This window comes from Mustela erminea, chromosome 9, assembly GCF_009829155.1.
Source record: "Mustela erminea isolate mMusErm1 chromosome 9, mMusErm1.Pri, whole genome shotgun sequence".
Classification (NCBI taxonomy): domain Eukaryota; kingdom Metazoa; phylum Chordata; class Mammalia; order Carnivora; family Mustelidae; genus Mustela; species Mustela erminea.
Genome location: NC_045622.1, coordinates 46,538,012 through 46,564,437, shown reverse-complemented (window position 1 = coordinate 46,564,437; position 26,426 = coordinate 46,538,012). Strand labels below are relative to the sequence as shown.

The 26,426-nt window shown below is 36.2% G+C and overlaps 1 protein-coding gene across 12 annotated transcripts in view; it reads right to left on the bottom strand.

Annotated features, from left to right (window-relative positions):
- The window catches only part of DLG2 (discs large MAGUK scaffold protein 2), a 2,075,147-nt gene that overhangs the window by 493,893 nt on the left and 1,554,828 nt on the right, over positions 1-26,426 (bottom strand). For all 12 annotated transcript variants that reach the window (XM_032356653.1, XM_032356654.1, XM_032356656.1 and 9 more), the window contains one exon: positions 1,273-1,409. In XM_032356653.1, the coding sequence (XP_032212544.1) occupies positions 1,273-1,409 (137 nt within the window). The remainder of the gene's footprint in view (positions 1-1,272; positions 1,410-26,426) is intronic.

Below are 26,426 nucleotides of genomic sequence, written 5' to 3'. Positions count from 1 at the left end.
GGACCAAGGACAAGCTGTCTAAAGCCCAGGGAAGTGGGCACAATGCACTGAGGTTCAACCTCTGAAGCTTGCACATGTCACAGAAATTACTATTCTGTTGAGGATATAAATTGACCTTTTCCTAACAATCCTCACTTGTGCTACAGATAATGGCTCCTTGCAGAGATTAGAGGCCATGTTTTACAAGGGCAGACATAATATACTTCTCTTCAGAGCTCTCTTTTATTAATTTTCAGTATTTATTATCTTGTAGGTTTGGTATAAAATAGTAAATAGAGATAAAGTAGTTTTATTAAGTGCAATTCCAAATTTGTACTGCTTATGTCATGCCTTAATTTTGCTTTAGTTTATCCTAGAACTCCATGGCTTAGGAAAGGCAGCCGTGTGTTGGTGTTACTCATTGCCCAGGGTCCTGAAGCATGTAGGCAGCTGGTAAATAAAATAGCCTTAACCCTATCTGATTGGGGTGGGGGGAAAGATACGTTTACACATGTGACAGAACTTAGATTATGAATTCTGGTAAATCAGGGACTGTTTATACTTTCTACACTGGTTGAACAAGGGACCACAGAGAGACACAGAAATGTACATATCAAAAAATCAGAGAACGCTTTGTTACGCAAAGCCCACTTTACTAACAGTAGGCAAGTAACACTCTCTTGGGCTAATAGGATATCTTGGAAAAATAACAATCCGTGTCTTGTTCTATCTGTGAAAACTAGTGAAAATTCAGATTTGTTTTTAAAATGTCAACAAACAGATACGATTGTACATGAACTTCTGAAATCTCCCACCACAAAATCTGCTCTTCCTTTTTTTCCATTTCTGCCCGTGATCACTATTAGGAATTTAATGGCTGAAGTTCCACCACCCAATAGGACTATACTTACAGAAAGATTCCTTAGGAGGTAATTAAAGTTATTAATTTAATGAGTTAAGGGTGAAGCCCTAATCCAATGGGACTGACCGGTGGCCTCAATCAGAAGAGAGAGATCTCTTTCTCGCAGCCCAAGCACAGGTGGAAGGACATGTGAGGACACAACAATAATATGGTTGATTGCAAGCCAGGAAGAGAGATCTCACCAGGAACTGAATGAGAAAGAACCTTGACCTTGAACTTCCCAGCTTTCAGAACTCCGAGAAAATAAATTTTTGTTGTGTAAGCCACCTAGTCTATGGTATTTTGTTATGACAGCCTGAACTGAGACAGTTATACACTGGGAAACAAGAGCTTTATAAATACACACATAGTTTTGCATGAGTCACACTTACCATTAGCAGTCTGTCTCCTACTTGCAACCTTCCATCTTTTTGTGCAGCTCCTCCATCTATAATTTTAGTTACATAAATGCTGTTGTCTCCAGGAATGTGCTGGTTCCCCACACCTCCTGCAATACTGAAGCCTAAACCTATGGGAAAGGAAAAGAAAAGTTTTGTTGTTGTTGTTGTTTAAGAAAATGCAATTAGCCATATTTAAGCAATCTAAAAAAAATTAATCCTCAGTTTATTACAACAGTAATAATTAACGGTAATGATTCTACTTCAATCGATTTTGTTAAGTATTTGACGGTTTGTTGATTAATGCTAACGAGGCAAAGCTCTTGAAGTCAAGCCCATGTGGCCATTAGTTTTGTTATATTTCAAGACTGTCCACCTAACTGTTGCTCCCTAGCTAATTAGCAGATAATGGGTGATTGGCCAAATAGGGATATGGCAAAAGGATGTGGAAGAATCCTCAGTGAGGCAGGCAAAGCACAGGTTCAGCCCTGCTCATGTGGAATTGATGAGCTTGTCTTTGTTGTTATTCTCCTAGCACAGAGAAGAATTGCAAATCATTTGGGTAGAGACCTAGATACTCTTGACATTTCAGGATTAAAAGTACAGCTGTTAGAAAATTCCACAAATTCTCAGACGAGAGCCACAAGGAAGATACATGAGATATTTATGTAATAATTTCAGAGAGAAGGCAAAAAGAAACTAGATGCTTGTCCTTGTTTGTTTCTCTAGCCACCTTGTCATATTTTCATATTTCCTCACACATATTAAGTGCTAGTGAGGTAGTAACACATGAGAAATGAATCATCCCTGTACACAACCTAAAGACACAAGAAATAGTATTTTACCTTTATTAGTTTTATAACAAATCCCAGAATGCCAAATTTTAAACATGGAAATTTTCTATTTTGAGAGACAAATTTATACTGTACTATAGCTTATAAAACTTTGTTTATATTAAACTATGGAAGGATAAGAAGTTATTAAAAACCATTATGGGGGCACTTTCAAAGAACGAGTGATAAACTCTTTTGTGTGAAAAAATAAAAAGGTCTTTTTCAGGATATGATTGAATATACATTCGATATAATACCTGTAACCTATATATTCATTGAACTTCAAAATTATAATTATTACCATAGAAATTATTCAGAAAGATAAATATAAATCGAAGAATTTGTACTAAAGGCATAGGAAATTTCTATGACTTATGTAGCTGAAGAATCTTTTTTTTAAACAAACCACCCACTATGTTATCTCGTATTTAAAAAAAAAACAAAAAAACCTGTTTTGTGATAAAACAATCACAAAAATTTTTGGCACTTTATATGACAATAATGAAAAACACTTTAAAAAAGCTCCATTTCACTATGCTTTTATTGATTAAATATTGAATGAGGCTTTTAATGGCCTAAGTGATTAGATAATGGAAAAATAATGGCATAGTAAATTATAAAGTTACACCTCTGAAATTACATTTGAAATGAAATAACTTTTCTGTTAAATTAACTATAATAGTTGTTAAAAATGCAAAATGGATTTAAATTGATAGGACAATTAAAATAATTGTTATCTAATATTCTACTAAAGTGGGTAATTATTCTTTATTGATGTTTTGACATCCCATAGATCTATAAATGTATCTATCTGCCTCAAATTTAAAGAATTTGTTTATCGAGCAAAAGATGACCAAGAGTAAATAAAATGCTCCCAATTGGCTTTTCCTACGAAATTTATGATGCATATCAGCTCATACTTTTCAAAACTGTTGTTTTACATTTATATATGATTAGAGGGGAATTAAAAAAATACATTTACAAAAGTTTCAGACCCACATGCTAGGATCAATCTACTGCATTTATAATAGTATAGAAGTCATTCCAAACTGTGGAAAGAAAAGGTTAAAACAAATCCAGGGACTCTGATTTACATCCACTATAATAATAGTAAATGCCACAGACTGACTGAGTTACAGAAGAGCTAAGGAAACAAATTACCACTGTAAATAAGGTTAAGTCCAACAAAGGGAATAACTATGTAGTTGACATTTGAAGTTGAAGTCTGTACCAAGACAATGAAATCACTATACTATAGACATAAATATATCAGCTATAAAGGAAATAATTTTTTCCCCCAGAGATTAGGTTAAAAACTAGTGACTCTGCTCAAGGTGAAACAAGCTATTTTTAGTAAGAACCCTCTGATGGTACAGAATTGAAAATTGTCCCTGATTTCTCTTGGATGGAACATGGATACGTTGAAAAGTAATCAGCATTTAATCAACACTCAGCCATATTCCAGAAGTTTCATTTAACATAAGTAAATATGTAGCTTATCTCTACAGCTAGAACACAGATTTATTTATCGGTGGGAGCATCCATCTGTGTTTTAAGACTAAATCTGTTCTCATTCATTGATTCACTCATGCATCCATCTATTCAACGAACATCTCTTGAGCACCTATTATGAATCATATAACCAGTTGTTGTCAACTGTGGTCAATATAATGTACAGGAATTGACCAAAACACTACAGAAATACAAGGGAGTGTGGTTGAACCTGGCTGAGGCAATGTTCTAAGCCCAGACAGTGCCATTGATTTTGGGAAGACTACTCAATGAAGACAAATGTGGGCAATCCAGAATGATTAGTTTGGAGGCACTGGGTATTCTCCGGATATATTTTGTTAAAGCAGGGGTGGGCTGCATACATTCTAGGACCACTCTATTCCCTTATTATGTAATATTCCCCCTCTTCATTCCATTTGAGACACAGCTGCAGTCTTGATACTTCTAGAACACAGTGGACATACTCCTACCTTAGGGCATTTAATCTAACTGTTTCCTCTATCTGGAATTTCTATCCTTCAGGGTTTTGTTCAAATCTTAATTTCTCTAGGAGCCTGAGTCTGACTTCCTTTTAAACACTGGCTCCTAACCATACATCCCACTTCCTTATCCCAAGCTACTTTTCATTTTACCTTAGCACTTATTTTCTCTTAACATATAAGTCACTCATGTATTTTATTTTTTATTGTCTCTTTGAAGAGACAATAAAAATGATATGAAAATATGGAGTCATATTTTCATATCATTTCATATTTTCATATGAAAATATGAAGTCCATGATACCAGGGATATGCATCATTTTCTGCTGAGCAACAGAACAAGGCCAGTCATATAACGACCTCCTAATTATTCAAGGGATGAATGAACAATGAATGAACAAATGAATTCAAGAGGATGGAGAAAGTCACAGATCTCTGAGAAAACTTCTCCTTAAAGAGGAAGCTTGAAGTTTAATGAATGAGGGGCTGCTGAAAAAGTGAGCACTGTTAGTTGGAGTGACTAACTGGATGAGGCATTACTGGCCTTGGGTCAACTCTGATCTCTGTCCTCAGTCTACGCAGAGATTATGCCAACCACTGGGCAGCAACGGAGCTAAAGCAGAGTCAGCTTCATGTCCTGGTTCCTCCATCTACTGACTCTGTCATTTGGAGCCACGATTGTCTCATCTGGGATAAGGGAGTACGTATATCCATGTTCTATAGTAATTAGCACATACCAGATGCTTGATAAGTAAGAATTCTCTGCTGTCAGTAAGCTCTCAAGTTGTCTTGAGAAACCGATACCTAAACACCTTGACATGATTTAACCCGCTAGAATGAGTCCTATAATGTTATGTCAGCCTAGAGGGGAGCATGACTTCCTCTGAGGAGAAGAATCAACAGAAGGTTTAGCATTTGGGCTGAGTCTTGAAGTTTAAGCTAGAATCGATAACAGGGAAAGCACCTTTCAAACCAACACATCCTCCGGATTCCCCGTGACTAAAAGACTGAAGAGTCAGCTGCCCTGACGTACATTACACGATGCTCATAAAATCCCAGCTTCATCAGGCTGGAAATTCAGACAGAAATGCTTGGCAAAAACTCAAAACATGTACTTATGACAAGCCAGAATGGTCCTCAATGGGATAAATACGATGAGTATTATGATTTAAAGGTAAGAAGCCTTACAAATAACAAAAACACTGCTTTTATGGAAGTGACTAATTTAGAGAACTGATCATCATTTTGAAAAGAAGTGTTTATGAATAAGAAATGGCTTGGTGAGCTCTCCGCCCCCTCCTTCCAAACTCAGCTCAGCAGGGAGTCTGCTTATCTTTCTCTCTCTGCCTGTTCCCCCTCTGCCTGGCCTGCTCTCTTGCTTTCTCTCAAATAAATAATCTTAAAAAGAAAAGAAAAGAAGAGAAGAGAAGAGAAGAAAAGAGAAGAGAAAAGAGGCCTTGGGGGTGGGGGTGGGAGGAAGAAACGGCTCTGGACCATCAGGTGATGGCGGACTAATCAATTATAAAACACAGTGAAAAGAGTTGGTGGGTCTCAGCAAAACACTGACCCTAATACAACCTACTGTAGAATGTTGACTATTAAGAATAGTCCTAAACCTGTCTATGCAGTACCAGTAAGAAACAAAGCTGACACAGAAAAATATAAATACTAAAATTGCAAAGGGAAGTAAAATCAGTGGCTGTTTCAGTAACCTAGTAAGAAAAAAACAAAAAAACAAAACAAAACAAAAAAAACAGGTGAAAATTAAACACCTAATTCCTGAAGCAATTAAAAACTGATGTGTTTGACAAGCATGTGACAAGCAAACAATTTCAGGATTAGCTCTATTGCACAAAGCTGGGTTCCTCTTTCTGTATTTCTTGCATCTCCCCAAACTGAAATTTCTCAGGTAAACACAGAACATGCAGGCATAAGGAAAAGAATATCTGAACCTTGTTAAAACCTTATAACTTTTTCCACACAAAACCTTTTCTTCATCCTATAAAATAGAATAGGAGAAGGAACAGTTCACAGTTCACCCTTTCTCCTTGTTGCCTGCCTATGGTGAGGAGAAGGTGTTACAGAGAGGTGGGGAAATAAAAGCAAAAAATCTTGGCAGCATAGACTGATATTGTGCTCGAGAAGCTCAGAATAAAAACTCAAATGCTTAAAAGAGTCGTATGATTACAGTGTTCCCATATATTTTTTGTGGGTGTAAAGAACAAAGCCCCATGATGTCTTATAACCATTCAATAATGGTTCAATTACATTTTATGTGACTTTCCTAAGAGAACACATTTGGGGCTTCTCCAAACAATTCGTTATTATTATTATTTTTTTTTAAAGATTTTATTTATTTATTTGACAGAGAGAAATCACAAGTAGATGGAGAGGCAGGCAGAGAGAGAGAGAGGGAAGCAGGCTCCCTGCTGAGCAGAGAGCCCGACGCGGGACTCGATCCCAGGACCCTGAGATCATGACCTGAGCTGAAGGCAGTGGCTTAACCCACTGAGCCACCCAGGCGCCCCAATTCATTATTATTAAGCAGGCTGCTTCTGTCAGAGTTGATCTAGGATCCATGAGGTAACGCGTTTTCTGCTTTACAGAAAACACTAGTGGTATTCTCTACACTCTGACTACATGTTTTTACTACAGGAACCAGAATCCAGCCCAACCCCTGGCCAGCCCTGTTTTAGAAAACACCCACTAGTGCAGGCAATTTAACCTCATGTAAATATGATTCAGTTAAAAAAACAACACACAAAACTTTACCTGTGAGTCTGGCCCACACAGAGAGCTGACTGACATCTCTTCCTCTCCAGACAGAAAACTTTGCTTAAAAAACACCAGAAATGCACTTTTCGTTTTAATTTGAAAGACTAATTAATCTCATGGGGCACTGTTGGGATGGTTAATTAAAAGCCAAAACTTTATTTACTTACTCTCTGGATTCTCCCTGGGTCCAAAAGACAAAGTTTGGGGTTTAAAGAAGGGGTTCATTTTAAAATTCCCATGGCACTGGGGGGTGCCTAGGTGTCTCAGTCAGTCAGGGATCCCACTCTTGCTTCTGGCTCAGGTCTTACCTCAGGGTCAGGAGTTTGAGCCCTGAGGCGGTTCTCCACTCAGCATGGAGTCCACGGGAGACGATCCCTTGACCTCTGCCCCCCACCCCCCTCACATGCACATGTGTGCTCTCTAACTAACTAAATAAATAAAATCTAAAAAAAAAAAAAAATTTCCCACAGCCCTAGCTAAGCATGCGCAATCCTAAAACTCTCTCATGGTGGCACCTGGGTAATGCAGACTTCTGAGCGATTCACTCGGTTTCCTCTCTGGTCCTGGTCAGGGTGTGATGGGTGGGATGGAGCCCCAAATTGGGCTCTGTACTTCACACAGAGTTTGCTTGGGACTCTCTCTCTCTGCTCCTCCCCCTACTCTCTCTCTCAAATAAATAAATCTTTTAAAAAAAGAAAAAAATGTCTCCCAGATCACCCAATTAACTTATCACAATGTTCCAAACTTTTTCTCAATGTACCTCATAATATCCACTCATTCTTCTAACACATCACTTTAATGACTATTATTGTAAAAAGTCCCTATGTCTTATAGCTTTCTTCATTCATTTTTTTCTAAGCCTAAACCTTCCCTTCCACTCCAGAACTTCACTCATTATTTCTTTTCTTCCCTCTCTAAAATATTAAATCTCTTACCTGCAGTGCTTTTCTTCTCTGGCTTTGACCATGCCTCTGTCCTATCCTGAAAATATCTTTTTTTTGAACTTGTCCCAGCCTCTTCTCTGTTAAGAACTGAAGCTTTTAAACAGTTACCTATGGTTAATGTTAACCTTAAAAATAAGACTGCCAGTCATTTTATCAGCAAAAACTGAGCTTACTTGGCAACAGAAGAAAATTACAATTTGGAACAAGCAAGCTATAGTAAAATTATAGGCAATACTGGACAGCAAAGAAGAGAAGCACTCTTTTATGGAGGAAAAGAGAAAGTTGGAAGGGCTGTTATAAACAAAAAGTCTACTCCAGTAAACTGGGAGTATAGTGGCTTTTTGCTGGCTGAATTGCGAGTCTCTCATTGGCTGGGTTGTTGTCAGGGTGAAGAGGGAAACATTTATTGCTTTTATTGGGGTGGTAAAGTAATAGCTGAAGTCCTAAGGACTCGCAAGGTATGTCTTTCCTATTGGGTCTGCAATTGATTGTAACAGATAGGGAATGAGGGAGCTCCCCTTCTGTCTTCCCAACTCCAATTTAGTGGTTTTCCTTTATACCGTTTCACATTACTATCTTCTCATCCCACACACCTTTCTCAATCTTAACCCATCTTGCTCCAAATACCACAGTTTCACGTGGCATCTGCTCAGTTCAGTTATGTTCCATCAAAAGATTTGCTAAGCTCCTAAGCTCTGGTGCCTTTGAATGTGACTTTATTTGGAAACAGGGTCTTTGAAGATACAATCAATTTAAGATGGGATTATTCTGAATATACTTTTCTAGTAAGAAGAGAAAATTTAGGCATAGAAACACAGGCACACAGGGAATAGTGCAGGTGACAACAAAGGCAGAGGTTGTGGTGATGCAGTTAGAAACCAAAAAATGCCAAGGATTGCCAGCAACTGCCAAACATTAAAAGAGAGACATGAAACAAACATTCAGAGCTCTCTGAAAGGACAAATCTTGCTGACACCAGACTTCCAGGCTCCAGAACTTTGAGAGGATAAATTTCTGTTTTTTAAAGCCGCACAGTTTGTGGTCATTTGTTACAGCAGCCACAGTAAACTAATACAGCATCCAGTCTTTATAGTCGGAGTGTTTGCCTATTTGTCTCTTGTTCTTTGCAATGGAACTCTACATGTATGTATGCATGTATGGATGTACAAATGTATGTAGGTTGTCCTCTCCTACAATGAACATGAGTGAGGTAACTATGTACCATTTCCAGCAGGCAAAGAGCCTAGCCAGTCATCCAGAATTTCCGCCTGCGTGGCTCAGTCATTATGCGTCTGCCTTCAGCTCAAGTCATGCTCTCAGAGCCCTGGGATCGAGGCCTGAGTTGGGCTCCCTTCTCAGCAGGAAGCTTCCTTCTCCCTCTCCCACTCGCCCTGCTTATGTTCTCTCTCTCTCACTCTCTCTCTGTGTCAAACAAATAAATAAATAAATATAATCTTAAAATTAAAAAAAAAGAAAAAAAAGGCCTGCAAAATTCTGATGGGTCTTTGCTCTTTCTGTATTACATAGAGCGTTACTACTGCTTTTTCATTGTTACACACACATTAGACTGCCCTGTTTCTTCTTTATTTCTCTTGCTACTTTTTTTGTTTTACTTAACTTTGTTTAATGGCTCTAAAACACTGATTCCCAGAATGAGATCCTCACACCAGTGGTATTAATATGTGGGAGCTTGTTGGCTTTACAAAATTTGGGGCCCATGGCAGAGATCCTAAACCAGAAACCCCAGGGCTGCATGCTAACTTTGATGGCCATTTCTCTAGAGTAACAGTTATTCTCCAAACGTACTCCACAGAATCTTATTCTATCTATAATCTCTTTCTCATGGAGAATCCATTTCTTGTTTCAATTATCACTGCTAGGTTGATAAGTATCTGCACTTCCTGTAGTACCTCCGTCACTGCTGGGAGCTGATTTGTCACCTTCAACTCAAAAGCTTGAAAAAATGCACTTATAACCTCCCTTCGAAACTGGCCTTCTTTCCTATCTTCTGTGTTTTCTAATGAGATTAATATTTCAGATTAAACTAGAAGCTCTTTAATGTTTGGCATCATACTTATTCACCACCAGATCCTAGGGATTCTTACGATATCTGGCAGAGAGTTATCGGAAGATTTTTTTTTTTTTGTAATAAAGTTTAATATAGTAGTTGTTATTATGTTTTATCAGAAGCCACTGTGAATATAAATATAAATGTAAATGTAAAACTCCCTCTCTATTACTATTTCAGTAAATCAAGTGTTTAGCTAATCATGAAGTCTCATGACCAACATTCCCTGATTCCCATTTTTCCCTACCTGATTCTCCAATCTGTTTGGCAAATATATTCCAGGTTATTCTTTTCCCTGAAATTCTATGTTCATCATGTTTCTCTGTTATTTGAAATTATTCATTACTGGTTATTTTCTGTAAGAATTCTATATACCCTTTTCTCACTATTTCTTACTTCTCGGCTACTAAGCTTCCCCCCATGCAAGCTGATCTTCCTATAGTGTTCGTTTGTTTGTTTGTTTGTTTTTATTGTTAAGGCTCTTCCCCACATCTGGAATGCCTTTCCAACCTTAATTTTCAAGAACACTCAAGTCTTTGACAACTCAAACCCATTACGGTAGTTCATTTCTAAGCCGAACTCCAGTAGAACCAGTTATCTATATCAGCCTTTCCACTTCCATTTAAACAGAATGAGCTAACTCATTCAACACACACTTATTGATTACTCATGTGCCAAGCACTAGTCCAAACATGGGGGTCACATGAGTCAATCAGAGATCTATGGTTCTTTTCTAGTGGAGGGTTGAACAAGAAAAGAGACAATAAAAGCTCAGCGGTAAGTGTTGATAGGAGAGGAACAAGGCCTGTAGGCACCCAGAGGTGGGTTGCTTATCTTGGGTTGGGGAGGGGTGTCAGAGAAGACTAATTGTAGGTTCTGAGACCTGGAAGATGAAAGTGACCCAGGGTTTAAAAAAAAAAAAAAAAAGATTTGGGGGAGAGAACATCTCTGCAGAGGGAAACATGCATTCAAGGACCCAGAGTTAAAGAAAACATGGCCTATTTGAGATACTGAAAATAGCTCAGGTGAGAGCAAAAGTAGTCTTGGGCAAAATACAAGCTCTGGGGAGAAACTGTAATTTTGTTCTCACCAATGTACGCTCAGCACCTGAACTGAACTTAATAAATAGTTTGGGATAAATTAATGACTAGAGAAAACAGGACACTTCTCCACTGGATTAGAAGGGAAGAAGAAAAGGATGATGTAAAGGTTAAGATTATAGGTTTAAAGGCAGGACACTAAAGGAGTTTTCATCTTCAATTTACTCTGATAATGAGAAATTGGGGTTTATTAGTCAAGAAGGAGGCAGTGAGGTTAGAGATTTGAAGAAAGTACAGAAATTTGAAATGGTTCTTCTAGAAAATAGAAGGAACAATTGATTAGAGAAATACAGAAAAGTGGCAAGGAACTGCTGATTGTCTTGTTAGGGTTGAGTTACTATGAATTAATGATCGCACTATTTTAATACATATATTTTTTCCTTTAGCAATTCTTAGCAGTCTGAATATAAGCACAGAAAGTGTAAGCAGTTAGATTAAATAACTTTACAAAATAATCTTTTTTTGTGCATTGATCTTCTCTCTCCAACTAAATTATATGATCCTAGAAAGCAAGAATTATATAAAATAGACCATGTTGAGCATAGGGCTGGCATATAGTAATTGCACAATAAATCGTTTAATGACTGAATTGTTCAAAGACCAATGATTACATGGCATAGGCATAATTTTAAATGTAAAGCCTCTCACATTAACAGCTTTAGCTCAAGAAAAATAATTCAGAATAATTCATATTGAGCATTTTTAGCAGGCTAACAACCATGTCATATGCTAAAGAATTAATGGAGAGTACATCTGTGTCTATTATGTTTAAAGGAACAATGGAAAAAAATAAAAATGAGAGACATATTTACTCTTTATCAACTCCAAGAATGATCAGCACTAACCTGCTTTCATCCTTACAGATGAAATAACCTGCTCCGATCACGGCTGACTGCTCATGGGATGGTATGACAGAATGCAATTAGATGCTTTCTTACTGGTTTACAGTCTGTTTTATTGTACTTGAAGTGGAATATCCTCATGCTCCCATCATTGAAATACAACCTAAATGTTAGGGGCATTACCTCAACCTATCAACTATATCTGTCTGGGTGGTTTTCCCAGGTTAATTCTAGCTGCCACTGCAAACCAAGGTCATTAACATTGACTTCTGAATAAAAGTCACCAGAATAACAGATTATTTAAGAGCTGTGAAAATTATCTCGCATGTTGAAGATTGATGGGAATGTCCCAGCTGGCAGGTCTGTTGCTGGGGAAAGCAGACTGAAAAATCTGAAGGGTAACTGGGTGGGTCTTATATTTCCATCTATGAAGTCTTTTATCCAGTAGCCCTTTCTCTGCAAAGTCCTTCCTAATCCCCATTCCTTTATATTAAAAGTAAGCTCTTTCCATGACCATAGATAATATTATCTTCCAATGACACATTACTTTCCACATTGAATTATAGTTATTTATAGGAAGTTTTTAAATTTATTTATTTTATTATTATTATTATTATTACTATTATTATTATTGTTTTTATTTTATTTTAATTTTTTTGAAGATTTTATTTATTTATTTGACAGAGATCACAAGAAGGCAGAGAGGCAGGCAGAGAGAGGAGGAAGCAGGCTCCCTCCTGAGCAGAAAGCCCGATGCGGGGCTCAATCCCAGGACCCTGAGATCATGACCTGAGCTGAAGGCAGAGGCTTTAACCCACTGAGCCACCCAGGCACCCGATTTTATTATTATTTTTTAAAGATTTTATTTATTTATTTTAGAGAGAGAGACAGAGGTAGTAATGAAGAGCAGGGGCAGGGAGGAGAGGGGAAAAGCAGGTTTCCTGCTGAGGAGGTAGTCAGAAGTAAAGTTTAATCCCAGGACCCTGGAATCATGACCTGAGCCAAAGGCAGATGCTTAATCCAGGCACTCTGTAAGCTTTGATATTTTTAACAGTGAATAGCTGATGTAACATGGACACCAACCAACCAGAGAAGGTATCTGCCATAAGCAAGTGCTGTGGTACTTACCACCTGTCAGCTCTGGTGTAAAAAAATTTTCATTTCCCACCCACATATTGACAGTTGTTACCATTTTGACGGTAGAGAGAATAATATTGCTTTTGTTTATATTTTTCCAGGCATGTTATAAATAAAGTAGATACTCCAGCTAATGTTTAAAATCAATTAGTGAGGGCACCTGGGTGGCTCAGTTGGTTGAGCGACTGCCTTCAGCTCAGGTCATGATCCTGGAGTCCCGGAATCAAGTCCCACACTGGGCTCGAGCTCCATGGGGACTCTGCTTCTCCTTATGACCTTCTTCCCTCTCATGCTCTCTCTCACTCTCAAATAAGTAAGTAAATAAATAAAATCCTTTAAAAAAAGCAACCTTAAAAAAATAAAATCAATTAGTGAATTAAATAAAGATCACTGAATCCTTTTTTCCATAAAAATAATAAACTATGCAGGAAAGGGTTCAGGCTGATAAAATAAACTGGTGAGTTATTTCATTCATTCTGAACTGAAAAAATTCAGTTCCAACCTGTTTGAGTTTTCTAGGGCTGCCGGAAAGAAGTGGTACACACTGTGTGACTTAACGGGTATTTGTTGTCTGACAACGCTGCAGGCCGGAAGTGAAGACCAAGGCATCAGCAGGGGCAATTCCTCTTGAGGGCTATGGAGAAAAATCTGCTTCCTGGCTCTCTCCTAGCTACTGGTGGTTTGTTGGTGATCTCCGGCATTCCTTTGCTCGTGGATACATCCCCTAAATCTGTCTTCTTCTTCATATCATGGTTCCCGTGTGTGTATGTCTCTGTGTCCAACTTTCTTCTTTTTATAAGGATATTAGTTATATTGGATGGCGGCCCACCATAATGACCTCATTCCAACTTGATCATCATCAAAAACCCGATTTTCTGTTAAGGTCATATTCCCAGGTACTAGCAGCTAAGATTTCAAAATCTTTTAGGACCCAGTTCAACTCGGGACATTGGCACTGGGAAAGATAACTATGAAGAGCACACAGTTTCCATCCCCAAGGAGCTCACAGACCAGGATGGAAGGAATGACAAGTAAACAGAGCATAAACCAGTGCTTTAGAGGAATGGCAGATAGTAAAGTCAGGGAAAACTTTTTGGGGACAATGGTAGCTGAGCTGAGTCCTGTTAAATGGCTGGAAGAAGAGAGGCAATGAGAGGAACTCTAACCAGAGGGAGGGAGTAACTTACAGAAAAGTACATGCAGCTCTGATCATTACAGTCAAAGGAGCAAATGGGTTAGGAGAAGATACTGAGAAGAGACCCTGGTGAGAGAGAGACCTATAAAGGATCAGAGGTGCTGTGTTAAGATGTCTGGACCCTAGGGGAGTGTGTGTCTGGGGGCTCAGCTGGTTTAAATGTTGGACTCTTGATTTCAACTCAGCTCAGGATCTCGTGGGTCCTGAGATGGACTCCACGCTCTGCAGAGAGTCTGCCCTCTGTCCCTCCCCCCCTGCTCTCTTGTGCGCTCTCTCTCCATCTTTTTCTCTCAAAAAAAAAAAAAAAATTCTGGACACTGTATTCGCAGTAATGGAAAGTCTTTGAGGAGTTTCAATTCCTGAATGACATGTATAAGTTTGATCTCTCCTGAATTTTCCTCATTAGTCACAGCTGTTGCTTGAAAATACGTTCAACTATATTCTCTGTGGTTGGGGGGATGTTTTGTTTTTTAGGATAAACTGTTAATTTGTTTTCTTGCCAGATTTTGGTCTTTTTTTTTTTTTTTCTTTACTATGTTCAGTTATCACTCATTAAAATGTATTTTGGGGAAGCTTTTTTTATTAATCTTGTGTTTATGATCTAGTTTGAAACATATTAGCTTTTTTCTTGTTCCCTCTTCCCATTCCCTGTTTGTCACAACCTACTCATAAAACCAAACTTTGAAATATAAAATTTAACATCAACAGGCATTTGTAGCCTGCTAAGAATCTAAAGAGCTAACCCTAAATTTATAAATTCATTTATAAGCATATCATAATTCACCAAAGATTTCAAATGGACATTTTCAGCCAATGTCTGGCTTCATTATTGCATTTGATCATCCTTAGGGGGCTCTTTGTAAAAGAGATAATTGGAAAATCTGGATTCAGCTTGGGTCCTAGGAAAGAGTAAAAGTTATGTAATTGAAAATAATTACACAAGTACCTCTTTTTGCAAGGATATTTTGCTCACTATGAAACAATAAAGGGCTTCCTATCACTCAGATTTAAAAAGTGGCTCATCAGTATTTCCAGTGTTTATTGTATGATTTCAGATGTGCCAAAAAAAAAAAAAAAATATTTGGAACCACTGAGTAACAGAGTTTGCCTTATTACATTATATATGACAAGTGCTAACATCTTCAATTATACAACAATTGAACTAGAGTACCTTTACTTTGTCATAAAATCTGTTTCACTGAAGCTAAGTATCTCTTATATCAAGTCCTCTACTCTTTACAACAATCTACTCTGTGTTACATATCCAGTTGTACAAAGCATGCAGCATGTGCCTTTGCTTTTAATCTTATACTTTCATGCAAATAGATTTAATCTTCACAGAAAAATCCTGTTATATATTTGAATCTCTTTAAGGAGAAGAGCAAACCAAGAGGCATCATGCTTCCTGATTTCAAGCTATTCTCTACAGTTGTAGTAATTAAACAGTATGGTACTGGCATAAAAACAGAAAAACAAATTAATGGAACAGAATTGAGATCCTAGAGATAAATCCAATCTAATTAAAAATGGGTAAAAGACCTGCATAAACATTTTCCCAAAGAAGATATACTGATGACCAAGAAGATATATATGAAAGGATACTCCACATCGGTTCTTAGGGAAATGCAAACTAAAACCACAATAAGGTATCATCTCATACCTTTTAGAATGGCCATCACCAAAAGACAAGAGATAACAAATGCTCACAAGGATGTGGAGCAAAGGGAATCTCTGTATGCTCTTGGTAGGATTTTAAATTGGTACAGATAGTATGAAAAATAGTAAGGAGAATCCTCAAAAAAAAAAAAATAAGAACTATCATTTCATCCAATAATTCCACTTCTGGGAATATGCCCATAAAAACACTAACTCAAAAAGATAGCTGCCACCCCCATGTTCATAGCAGCATTATTTAAAATTAGCTAAGATATGGAAACAATCTAAGTGGTTAGTGATGGTGAATAACTAAAGAAGTGGTGGTATATATAGTGATAATATAGTGGATATATATATTATATATATTAAATGGAATATTATATAGCCATTAAATATTATTCAACCATGCAAAAATGGTGAAATTCTGTCATTTGCAACAACATGAAAAACCTTGAGGATATTATGCTAGGTAAAATAAGTTAGAGAAAGACAAATACCATGTTATCTTACTTTTATGTGGAATCTGAAAAAACAAAACACATAGAAAAAGATATAGGTTTATGGTTACCAGAGGCAGGGGGTTTGATGGAGGGTTAATTGGAGGAAGGTGATCAAAAGGTAAAAACTTACAGTTCCAAGATAATTAAGTACAAGGGATGTAATGTAATGTACACCATGGTGATTATAGTTAACATTATTGTATGATATATAGGAAAAGCTCTTAAGAGAGCATATCCTAAGTTTTCATCACAAGGAAAAACAAAGTTTTTTTTTTTGTTTGTTTGTTTTTTCTTTATCTAAATAAGATGATGGATGTTAACTAAACTTACTGCAGTAATCATTTCACAGTATGTTTGTCTCAAACCATTATGCTGCAAACCTTAAATTTTTACAGCGATATGTGTCAGTTACAGCTCCATAAAACTAGAAAAAAAGACATGCCATGATAAAATAACAAATGGATTTTTAGAACAATTCACTTACTCTCAATAGGTCTGCTTCCCAATACATAAGATGGATATAATAATACATGCCATGCCTTTTGTGTGATGTACCAGTTTACTGGCACAAACCTTGGTTCTATCAGTAAAAACTGTGTGACTTTGTAACAAGATGTTTAGCTACTCTCAGCATCAGTTTTATCAGGGGCATAATGGTTACCTCATAACATGACAATGAAAATTAATTATGATAATTTATGAGAAGAAACCACACAGTGTAAATACTAATATTCAAAGAATATCCATTTCCTTTGTGTGCCCTTCTCAAGATGGTAATGAATGCTGTGAAGTGTGTAAACCTGGTGATTCACAGACCTGTACCCCTGGGGATAAATATATATGTTTATAAAAAATAAAAAATTAATTAAAAAAAAAAAAAAAGAAGGGCCATCTGTACCCCAATGTTTATAGCAGCAATGGCCACGGTCGCCAAACTGTGGAAAGACCCAAGATGCCCTTCAACGGACAAATGGATAAGGAAGATGTGGTCCATATACACTATAGAGTATTATGCCTCCATCAGAAAGGATGAATACCCAACTTTTGTAGCAACATGGACGGGACTGGAAGAGATTATGCTGAGTGAAATAAGTCAAGCAGAGAGAGTCAATTATCATATGGTTTCACTTATTTGTGGAGCATAACAAATAGCATGGAGGACATGGGGACTTAGAGTGGAGAAGGGAGTTGGGGGAAATTGGAAGGGGAGGTGAACCATGAGAGACTATGGACTCTGAAAAACAATCTGAGGGTTTTGAAGGGACGGGGGGTGGGAGGTTGGGGTACCAGGTGGTGGGTATTATAGAGGGCACGGATTGCATGGAGCACGGGGTGTGGTGCAAAAATAATGAATACTGTTATGCTGGAAATAAAAAAAAAAAAAAAGGAAAAAAAAAGATGGTAATGAATGTCTAATGTGATAATACTTCCTTATAAACTGTAAATCACTTATATTTATATAGACTTTATATATTATTAATATACAAAGAATGATAAAAACTAGAATATAAAATGAACTATCAGACACAAAACTCTGAGATCATCTGTCACTCACATTGACTTGTATTTTATTTCTCAAGCTCTCTTAAAATATTGTCATTCATCATTAAAATTGGGCTTATCCCATGAAGGAAAATGAGATTATAGATCTGGGTTCTAGTACTTTACTCTTATATTACCTTCTTAGTGAATCCTCTTCACTTACTCAATACTTGGTTAAGTGTGAGTTTTTAACTTTATCAGGGTTTACATGTACATAATATGAAATTTAATTAATAATGTCTATACATTTGGAATTCTGCTGGCATTGGCTGAAAAACTCCAAAGGTAATAGAAACTATAAATATATCTCAATGACTGACACAACTAGTTTGTATCTTTTAGAGTTGTAGGTTCAGTCCATTTTTAGGCAGCTGTGGGCCGATGGAGATTTAATAAGGATTTGGTTTAATCACTGCTCTAGAACATTCTTCATCTCCAAAGAATCATCAAATACTTTTTGTAAGTACGTGGGAGAAAATTAGACAAACAGCAACATAATGTGATCAGAGCTTTAAAAAAAATATTTGTTTGTTTGTTTTTAAAGATTTTATTTATTTAAATGACGCAGAGAGAGTGAGCACAATCAGGAGGACTGCCAAGGGGAGAGGCAGACGCAGGCTACCCACTGAGCAGGGAGCCCAGTGCTTCGGGGCTTGATCTCAGGATCCTGGGATTGTGACCTGAGCCAAAGGCCGAGGCTTAACCAACTGAGCCATTCAGATACCCCACTTTTTTTTTTTTTTTTTTTTTTAATGTGAGAAGTGCTTTAAGTGTTTTAAGAGTAATGGAAAAGAGAGAAAAAAATGGGGCGCCTGGGTGGCTCAGTGGGTTAAAGCCTCTGCCTTCGGCTTGGGTCTTGATCCTGGGGTCCTGGATCAAGCCACCGCATTGGTCCTCTGCTCAGCAGGGCACCTGCTTCTCCCTTTCTCTCCGCCTGCCTCTCTGCCTACTTGTGATCTCTGTCAAGTGAATAAATAAAATCTTAAAAAAAAAACCCAACAAACTCGACAAGTGAAGTCAGGTGAATTCAGACCCTATTATCAAAGATAAATTCGAATGCTCGTTCTTTCTTAAACCATGAAGTTTAAATATGAGTAGGGGCAAAACTAGGGTCAAAAGAGATCTAAGAGGGATAGAGATACATTCAAATAAAATGTCCTAGGATGAACAGGTTCTTGCTAAGGTGGATAACTCTCTTTTTGCATGTATCCTGATCTGTTGGTCCTGTCTTAATTCAGATTTCTTCTTCCTAGAGCAGGAATCAAACAGGTATCACCCAAATTACCTCTCTTTGTAATGCTCCTTACCCAGAAAATATTAGACACTCGATAAATATTTATGGACTGAATAAACAAACAGAACAGAGTTGTTACTGTTAATTTTTTCGTGAACAAATTTTTCTTAAAGGTTTCAGATTCTTATAACCCTTAACTATAGTTTCTTATACCCTTACTTCATGTTAATAGGACATGCGCTATATCCTACTGACTCTGATTTGGGGATTTTGAGGTAGAATATGCATAGAAGATCAGAAACGTGAAGATAAAAGCACTTCTTATTAAGATTGTGAGAACTAGGGGCGCCTGGGTGGCTCAGTGGGTTGGGGCTTCTGCCTTCAGCTCAGGTCATGATCCCAGGATCCCGGGATTGAGCCCCGCGTTGGGCTCTCTCTCTGCCTGCGTCTCTGCCTAGTTGTGATTTCTCTCTGTCAAATAGATAAAATATTAAAAAAAAAAAAAGATTGTGAGAACTATGCCCATTTGGATCATGGTGATCCTTTAGTTTTATTTCAACCTCTCCTCCTACCTTTGCCGTAATATTTTGGCATTAAAGATGCAAAAAAACCCAAAACAAAAAAGCCCAAACAATGGACAATCAAAAAATATATCCACAAGCAATGATTCTAGTTGTGAAAGATAAAAGTATACCCATAAAAATGCTTACTAAAGCTCCGAAATCTCGTGTCTTAAGATGAGCATACTGGGTGCTTCTAATTCTATTACTCTACTCTATTATTCTATTCTAGTCTATTATAATATAATCTATTATTATATACATATATATTATATGTCACATATATATGTGCCATATATATACTATTACATAGTATATATATTTTTCTAATCTGTTCTTCAATTTTTGGGTTGTATGACTTGAAGGACTAATTTAGCAAGGGAAAGCTAAGCTGCCTGTTAGTTTCATCAAGGTTGAGCTTCATTTGATTCCAAAGAGGTCAATAGAGAGCAACTAAAGTGGGGAGTCTAAGATGGATGACGAAGTCAACACTGCTGTCCACTTGGGACATTGAATAGCACAGAGTTTTTAGAGGTTTTCTTTTAGCAAATGAATATTAAATGGCATAAATCTGTGAGGAACAAAAATATTTGTATTTATTATTTACTATATGCCAGGTATGGTAAACATATTTTGCATATTATGCCTTATCTCTTTTAACCTCATTAAAAAAGAAGACAATGAGGCAGATGTTGTACTGTTATTCAAACAAACAAAAAAAAAAGATTAAAGGTTAAACAATTTTCTCAAGGTCAGCAATTTAACAACTGTGGCGCTAGGACATGAACTCAAGATGGTGTGGCAGCCAAGCTTTTGCTCTTAACTGCTGTTCAGTTCTGCCTCCTGGTCTGTGTGTTGAGAGTTCCAGTTTGGAAAACTCTAAAACATTATACAAATGTACACTACCCTTAGCAGTAGTAGCAATAAAAACAGGTTTAAAAAAAATCTTAGGAAAAAAGAAATCTGAACAGTAAGGTATAAAAGTACTAATCTTTTTTACATTGGACATTAGCTAGAACTCAGCTTTAACTGTAACACACATTGTTAAATCATAGATTTATTTAAAGATTTCAATGACATCAATGATTATGACCACCAAGATTTATTTCACACAATGAAACTGGTGATGTGTACATTTCAATAAAACTAGAAGTTGATGTGCTAGGAAAAGTCTTATCTCCTTTCTTAAATATTATAGCAAACAAAGTATGCCAACATAAATTTCAAGTAATTTCTTCACTTTTTCATTTGATATGAATTATAAAGTGAGAGTAATCAAAATACCTACTGGTTCCGTGTAAACTCTTGAATGCTATTATTATTAATTATATGCTTGTGTCTTGGCACTTAGTGGTTGCTAGAGTTGATTCAATCAATTTTAATGTGTAACTGGGTATATAACTCTTGTGTTATCAAGTCTTACACTTGAACACATTAAAAATAGACTTTAAATTCCTTTAAATTTAAATTAATTACTTTCCTGTATTTCAAATTATTGCTAATCATAAAATTGTATAATCTTCTTGTTTCTGTCTTATAAATTATGTGCTTTCACTGTTTTACCTTGAAAAACATGAAAAATCTTTATGACCACTAAAATAAGTTAAATAAATGAGTAGAGTGAGCTTAAAAATGTTTGATTTTGGTAATTTTTTTTAAAAGACAGACATTTAGAGAATACAGGAAGCCAATTAAATAAAACAATTTTAGCTTTTCTTGCTTTTTAAGGTATAAGTTTTGAAATGATTCTTCACTGTTGTTTAGTATTTTTAGCCACTTGAATCAGTAATATCTCAGGGAACTTTCCAGTGAAGTCAAAGCTTTGCATATAAGAATGAAAACAACTCGAATCCGCACTTTTAAGAATGAGGAAAAACCTTAGTCCTTCCGTGACAGCATAGCCCATTACCAAATGAGGCAATGACTATTGTCAAATATATTTGAACATACTCTGTGAATGCGAGAGTAGTTAATATTCAAACTTTGACATTGAAAAATACTGCCAACCATTAATGTTGTTTTCTTATCATCAAATAAAAATGTGCATGTCCATAGCATGTGTTTTAATTGAAAATAAGTAAAATATAAAATGGATTGTATTTTTACCAAATGACTCAATTAATTGGATTTTCAAGCAGTCATTTGCTAGACTGAGCTTATTTTTTATCCTGATTGAAATCTAAGGAAAAGACATTTTCTGCAAGATTTATAAAGCTAGGAAACAACAAAACACATTGTCTACCTTTTAAATGAACAATTCTCTTGATTTTCATGGCTAACAAAATGAGCTAAGGATATCTCCTGAAGGTGATCAACTTGCATCTAAGAATAAATAATCTCCCCAACATAGTAATTGCTGTGAAACAATTTAGTTATTGTCTCTCTGTCCTCATCCATTTGTAAATATCCTCACATATTGGAGGCTGTTGGGCAATAGCTGTAAGAGAGTAGAAATACAGATGCTGATTTTTGGCAGAGAACAGGAGAGAGGCAGGAAGTCAAGCTAAGCGTAGATTCCTGTTCACTCTGGAAAACTTGGTGAGCCTTCCAATCACGTTGATCTTGACTGGTGCTGATTCATTCAATGGTCGCAGTTTGTGGCATTTAGATATTGCTGTAGGCATTAACTACTAACATCTTTGGTATTCAGTTGGCAAATGCAGTTGGGATCTCTCTAACCTATCAGGGAGACTGTGTAGTTGTGGTTTGCCTTGATTTTACTGTTGAAATAGTCAGCAACTCAAAACAGGATTTAGGATTAGATTGAAGGGAAAAAGAGTAAACTTAAAATAACTCTCAGCATTGCAGTACATATGAACAAAAGGTAAGAAAGCAGAATCAGTCAGAAAAATTTAAACTGAAAGGAACTTGAAAGCTCTTGCTTCATTTGGCCCCTTGATCTATATAATCAAAGAATCTTATCATTGGAAGGGATTTTGGAGTTACCTAATCTACCCCCACTCCCGGTGGGTGCCTATGGTCATTTAAGCCTTTACTTGAACACTTTGTAGCCAAGATGGAATCATTAAATCTTTTTTCCTATGTTAATTGAATAGCTATGATGTTATAGTTTCTACCTACTGATCCCAGTTCTGTCTTCTGAGGGGGGAAGGGAATAAATAAGGGTGCCTATGAACGTAAATGACAGCCCTTCAAATAAGTGGAAAAACTAACTTAGAAGGGATTCCCCAGGTCATCTGTTCTACTTCCCTAATTTTACAGTTCAGTAAACCAAGATCTTTAAAGATGAAGTGATTTCTCAGAGTCCCAAAGCTGTTTAATTGCAAAGTCTGAAAGAGAAGGGAGTCTGGGTTACTCCAAAAACAGAGGTTTTAAAGCCAGCTGGTACAGCCATCTTGGTCATCTCTATTTTAAACTAAGCAAATCCAGATTCTCTTAATTTCTCTCATGGGACATGTCCTCTAGACTTCAGACTATTCTGGACATCTCCCAGTGTCTATTACAGGTTAGGGAGTGGTGGCACAAAAAGGGTAAGTACTTAATATCGAGGAATTCAGTCTAGACTGGAAGATAAACAAATAATTAAAGCACGGAGTATGAAGTGTATCTAAATTTCTACTGGGAATGTGGGTCTCAGATTGCAGAGTGTTACTGAAGTGTTACTGAAGTGATATTTCAACAAATAAAAGTAATCCAACCATTTTAATTGCAGCAATAGTATAGAAGAAGTCTGCTCACTTTAGTTAATGACTTGCTGGATTAGCCAAAACTTTTCACTGTCTTGACTGGAACAGAGTATGCTAGCATATATGGCTAGGAGTCTACTTTTGAGCATATCTTCACTGTGCTCCTCAAACAAACAGAGCTGTTCCCTTACAAGTGGAGCTGTATACCTACTCAGTAGAGGTGCATGTTTAGCAAGATTTATCTGAATTTGTTATCAAGACCATTTAGTCTGAAAGAGTTGTTTCTATAATATGTAAGGTGAATATTTTAGAAAGGCTTTTTTGAAAGTAGATTGTTTTTAAAATACTATTAAATTAATAAGGCAAGCAACTATGAAGACTGAGAAAAAAATACAAAGTCTAGATGTATTATGTACTTAGATTACATTCCCAATATTATTTGTATATTTTATATTCAAAAAATAGCTTCTAAAATTGGGGATCAGTTTAAAGAAAAATTGGCAATTTAATATATATTCATGTTTTAAATGGGAATAACAGGTGTATAGATTTTTTTCAATAGTTGGACAACTAGTGGTTTTGTTCCTCTTAGATAAATAGGTTCTTACTATGTACCATGTACAAGGCACTGTTCTTAGAGCTTTGCATGCATTATTTTATTCAGTCCTTAGACCAACTATTACTCCAGCTTAACAGATTAGGAGTCTTACAGATGATTGATAACAGGTTCACATTCCTAGAGCTGATAAATGGAATTGTATAATGCATTTTTTTTTTCACCATCCAATGTAAAATCAACCATAATTTTTGGATATGGCAACCCCAATCCAGACACGGTTTTCTTTTCTTTATTTAATGTTGAGCTTAAAAAAGCTAACATCTTCGTTATCATCTACTTCCACCTTTATAAATGTTTCCCATTCTGGAAAGATACCACCCCCCTGCAACTTCCTCTCTTGCTGTTGGAATACATACCCTTTCAGGAATAGCTCCTCATTATCCTTTCCTAAAAATTTAGTTGTTCTCTAGAAAACGAAATGACAGTAATTTCCTTCTACTTTTAACTTTTATAGAATAGCAATTCAATATTGCATTTCATTTATTCAATCATTCACCTATTCATATAGTCAAGAAATAACTGTCAAGCCATGCTCTAGGTATTTAATAAATACTAAGTAGACGGATTTTACAAAAAAAAAAAATCAGAATCAGTGGTTGCTATAGTTCTATGCATTCACACATTTATTGATCACTTAATACATAAAGCATGTGCCAAGGAGATTATTAAATATGAAAGCTCTGTTACCACTTATTAATTTAGCTTACCAAATGCCAAACACTTCTCAAAGAACTTTGTGTGTATTAACTTTTTAAAAACTGTCACATCATCCTTTAAGATAGGTATAATTATTATCCTCATTTTGTTGATGAGGAAATGGAGACATCAGAGATTACCAAGATCATATAGCAAGAATGCAATGGAGACAGGATTCATATTCAAATAATTCAAATCTAGAGCCTGGAGTCTTAATCATTACACTATGCTACCTAAATAAGCAACTAGATTCATAGAAAAACACCATGCTCTGAAAACAGACAGGGGGTATTCCTCAATGGAAGTAATCCCCCCTCCCCCCGGGTTCTGATAGAACAGGAGGAATTAACCAGGTCAGAGTATTTAGGAAGAGTCCTTGGCAGAAAACACATTATAGGCAAAGATCCCAGAAAGAGAGAGAAAAAAAAAATAACACTTAGAAGCAAAAAAGTGTGTCAACTCAGCTTGTAAAGAATTGTGATTTCAAACTAGGAGAAGCAGTGAGGACACCCACTAATGAATTTGAAAGGAGGCATTTAGAAAAGCATAGCCTTCTCAAATATTATTCTACTTGAATAATGCATTAATTTAATAAGCTATGGTCTTCTTTCCTACAAGTTCACAGAATAGAAACAAAGGAAATAAATGGAAGAATTATCTCACAGGGGAATTTAAAGCCATGTTATATATAAATTGAACCAGTCATAATTGGAAAGAATTTCTTTATTATACTTTTAAGTAAAAATCCATTTATTTTTCTCTTTTCTGATTATCAGTCTGAGGTCAAATATTTGAAAAATATTTTACATATTATACATCTAATAAAAGTAGAGATTCTAAATCCATGCCTTGAATGAAAGGAACAACAAATCTCATGATCTTTTAGTTTCATTTATACAGCTAGTTGGTTTTGAATAATGTCAGTGGCATAACAACCACGACATTGTATTTTCTATAAGAAAGGAACACTTTAAACTATTCCTTTAGGTACTGTAAAAAGGATAGGTAGTCTCTACCACCTTAAAGAAGAAATTTGATAATAAAGGTAATAATAACAAGCAACAACAACTAAAATTTATTTAGTGCTTACTGTGTGTCTGGCACGGGTCTAAACACTGAAACACTTTACATGTTATCTTTTAGTCCTTTAAAAATATCATCCCATTGGCCTCTGACCTCTGTTGTTTCTGAGGAGAAGTCCAGAGTAATTCCTATCATGGTTCTCCTTTATGTAATGCGTTTGCTTTCTCTGGCTGCTTTTATTTATTATCTTTATCTTTCCTATGGTGTCTCTGTGTTCCTTCAATCTGTTATTGTTATGGTAGTCTATTTTATATGTTTGTATTATTCTGTTTGGAATTTACTGAGCTTCTTGAATCCATGTGTTGATGTTGTAATTAAATTTGGAAAAATTTTAGCCTATATATATATCTTTTCCCTACTCATTTTTCTCTCCTCTCCTAATGGGACTCCAGTGACGCAAATGTTAAACAGCTTACTATTGTCTTATAGGTCACTGAGGCTCTGTTTATTTAATTATTTTTTGTTTTTTTCTCCTCTTGTTTCAGGTATGTCTAAATTCATAACTTCTTAGTTTCAATAGTAACAATAAATTTTAATAATACAACAAATTGGTCACCTTTTTGTAGGTGACTGGGAGCCAATTCATTATCTTGTGAACTGGATGAATAATGGGAAATAATCCATCATTTATCCTGCATTTTATATATGAACCCTATAATAGATGAAGGAAAGTACTCTTAATAAAATAATTCCAGAAAATAAATATAAACAAATTGGTACAATTCA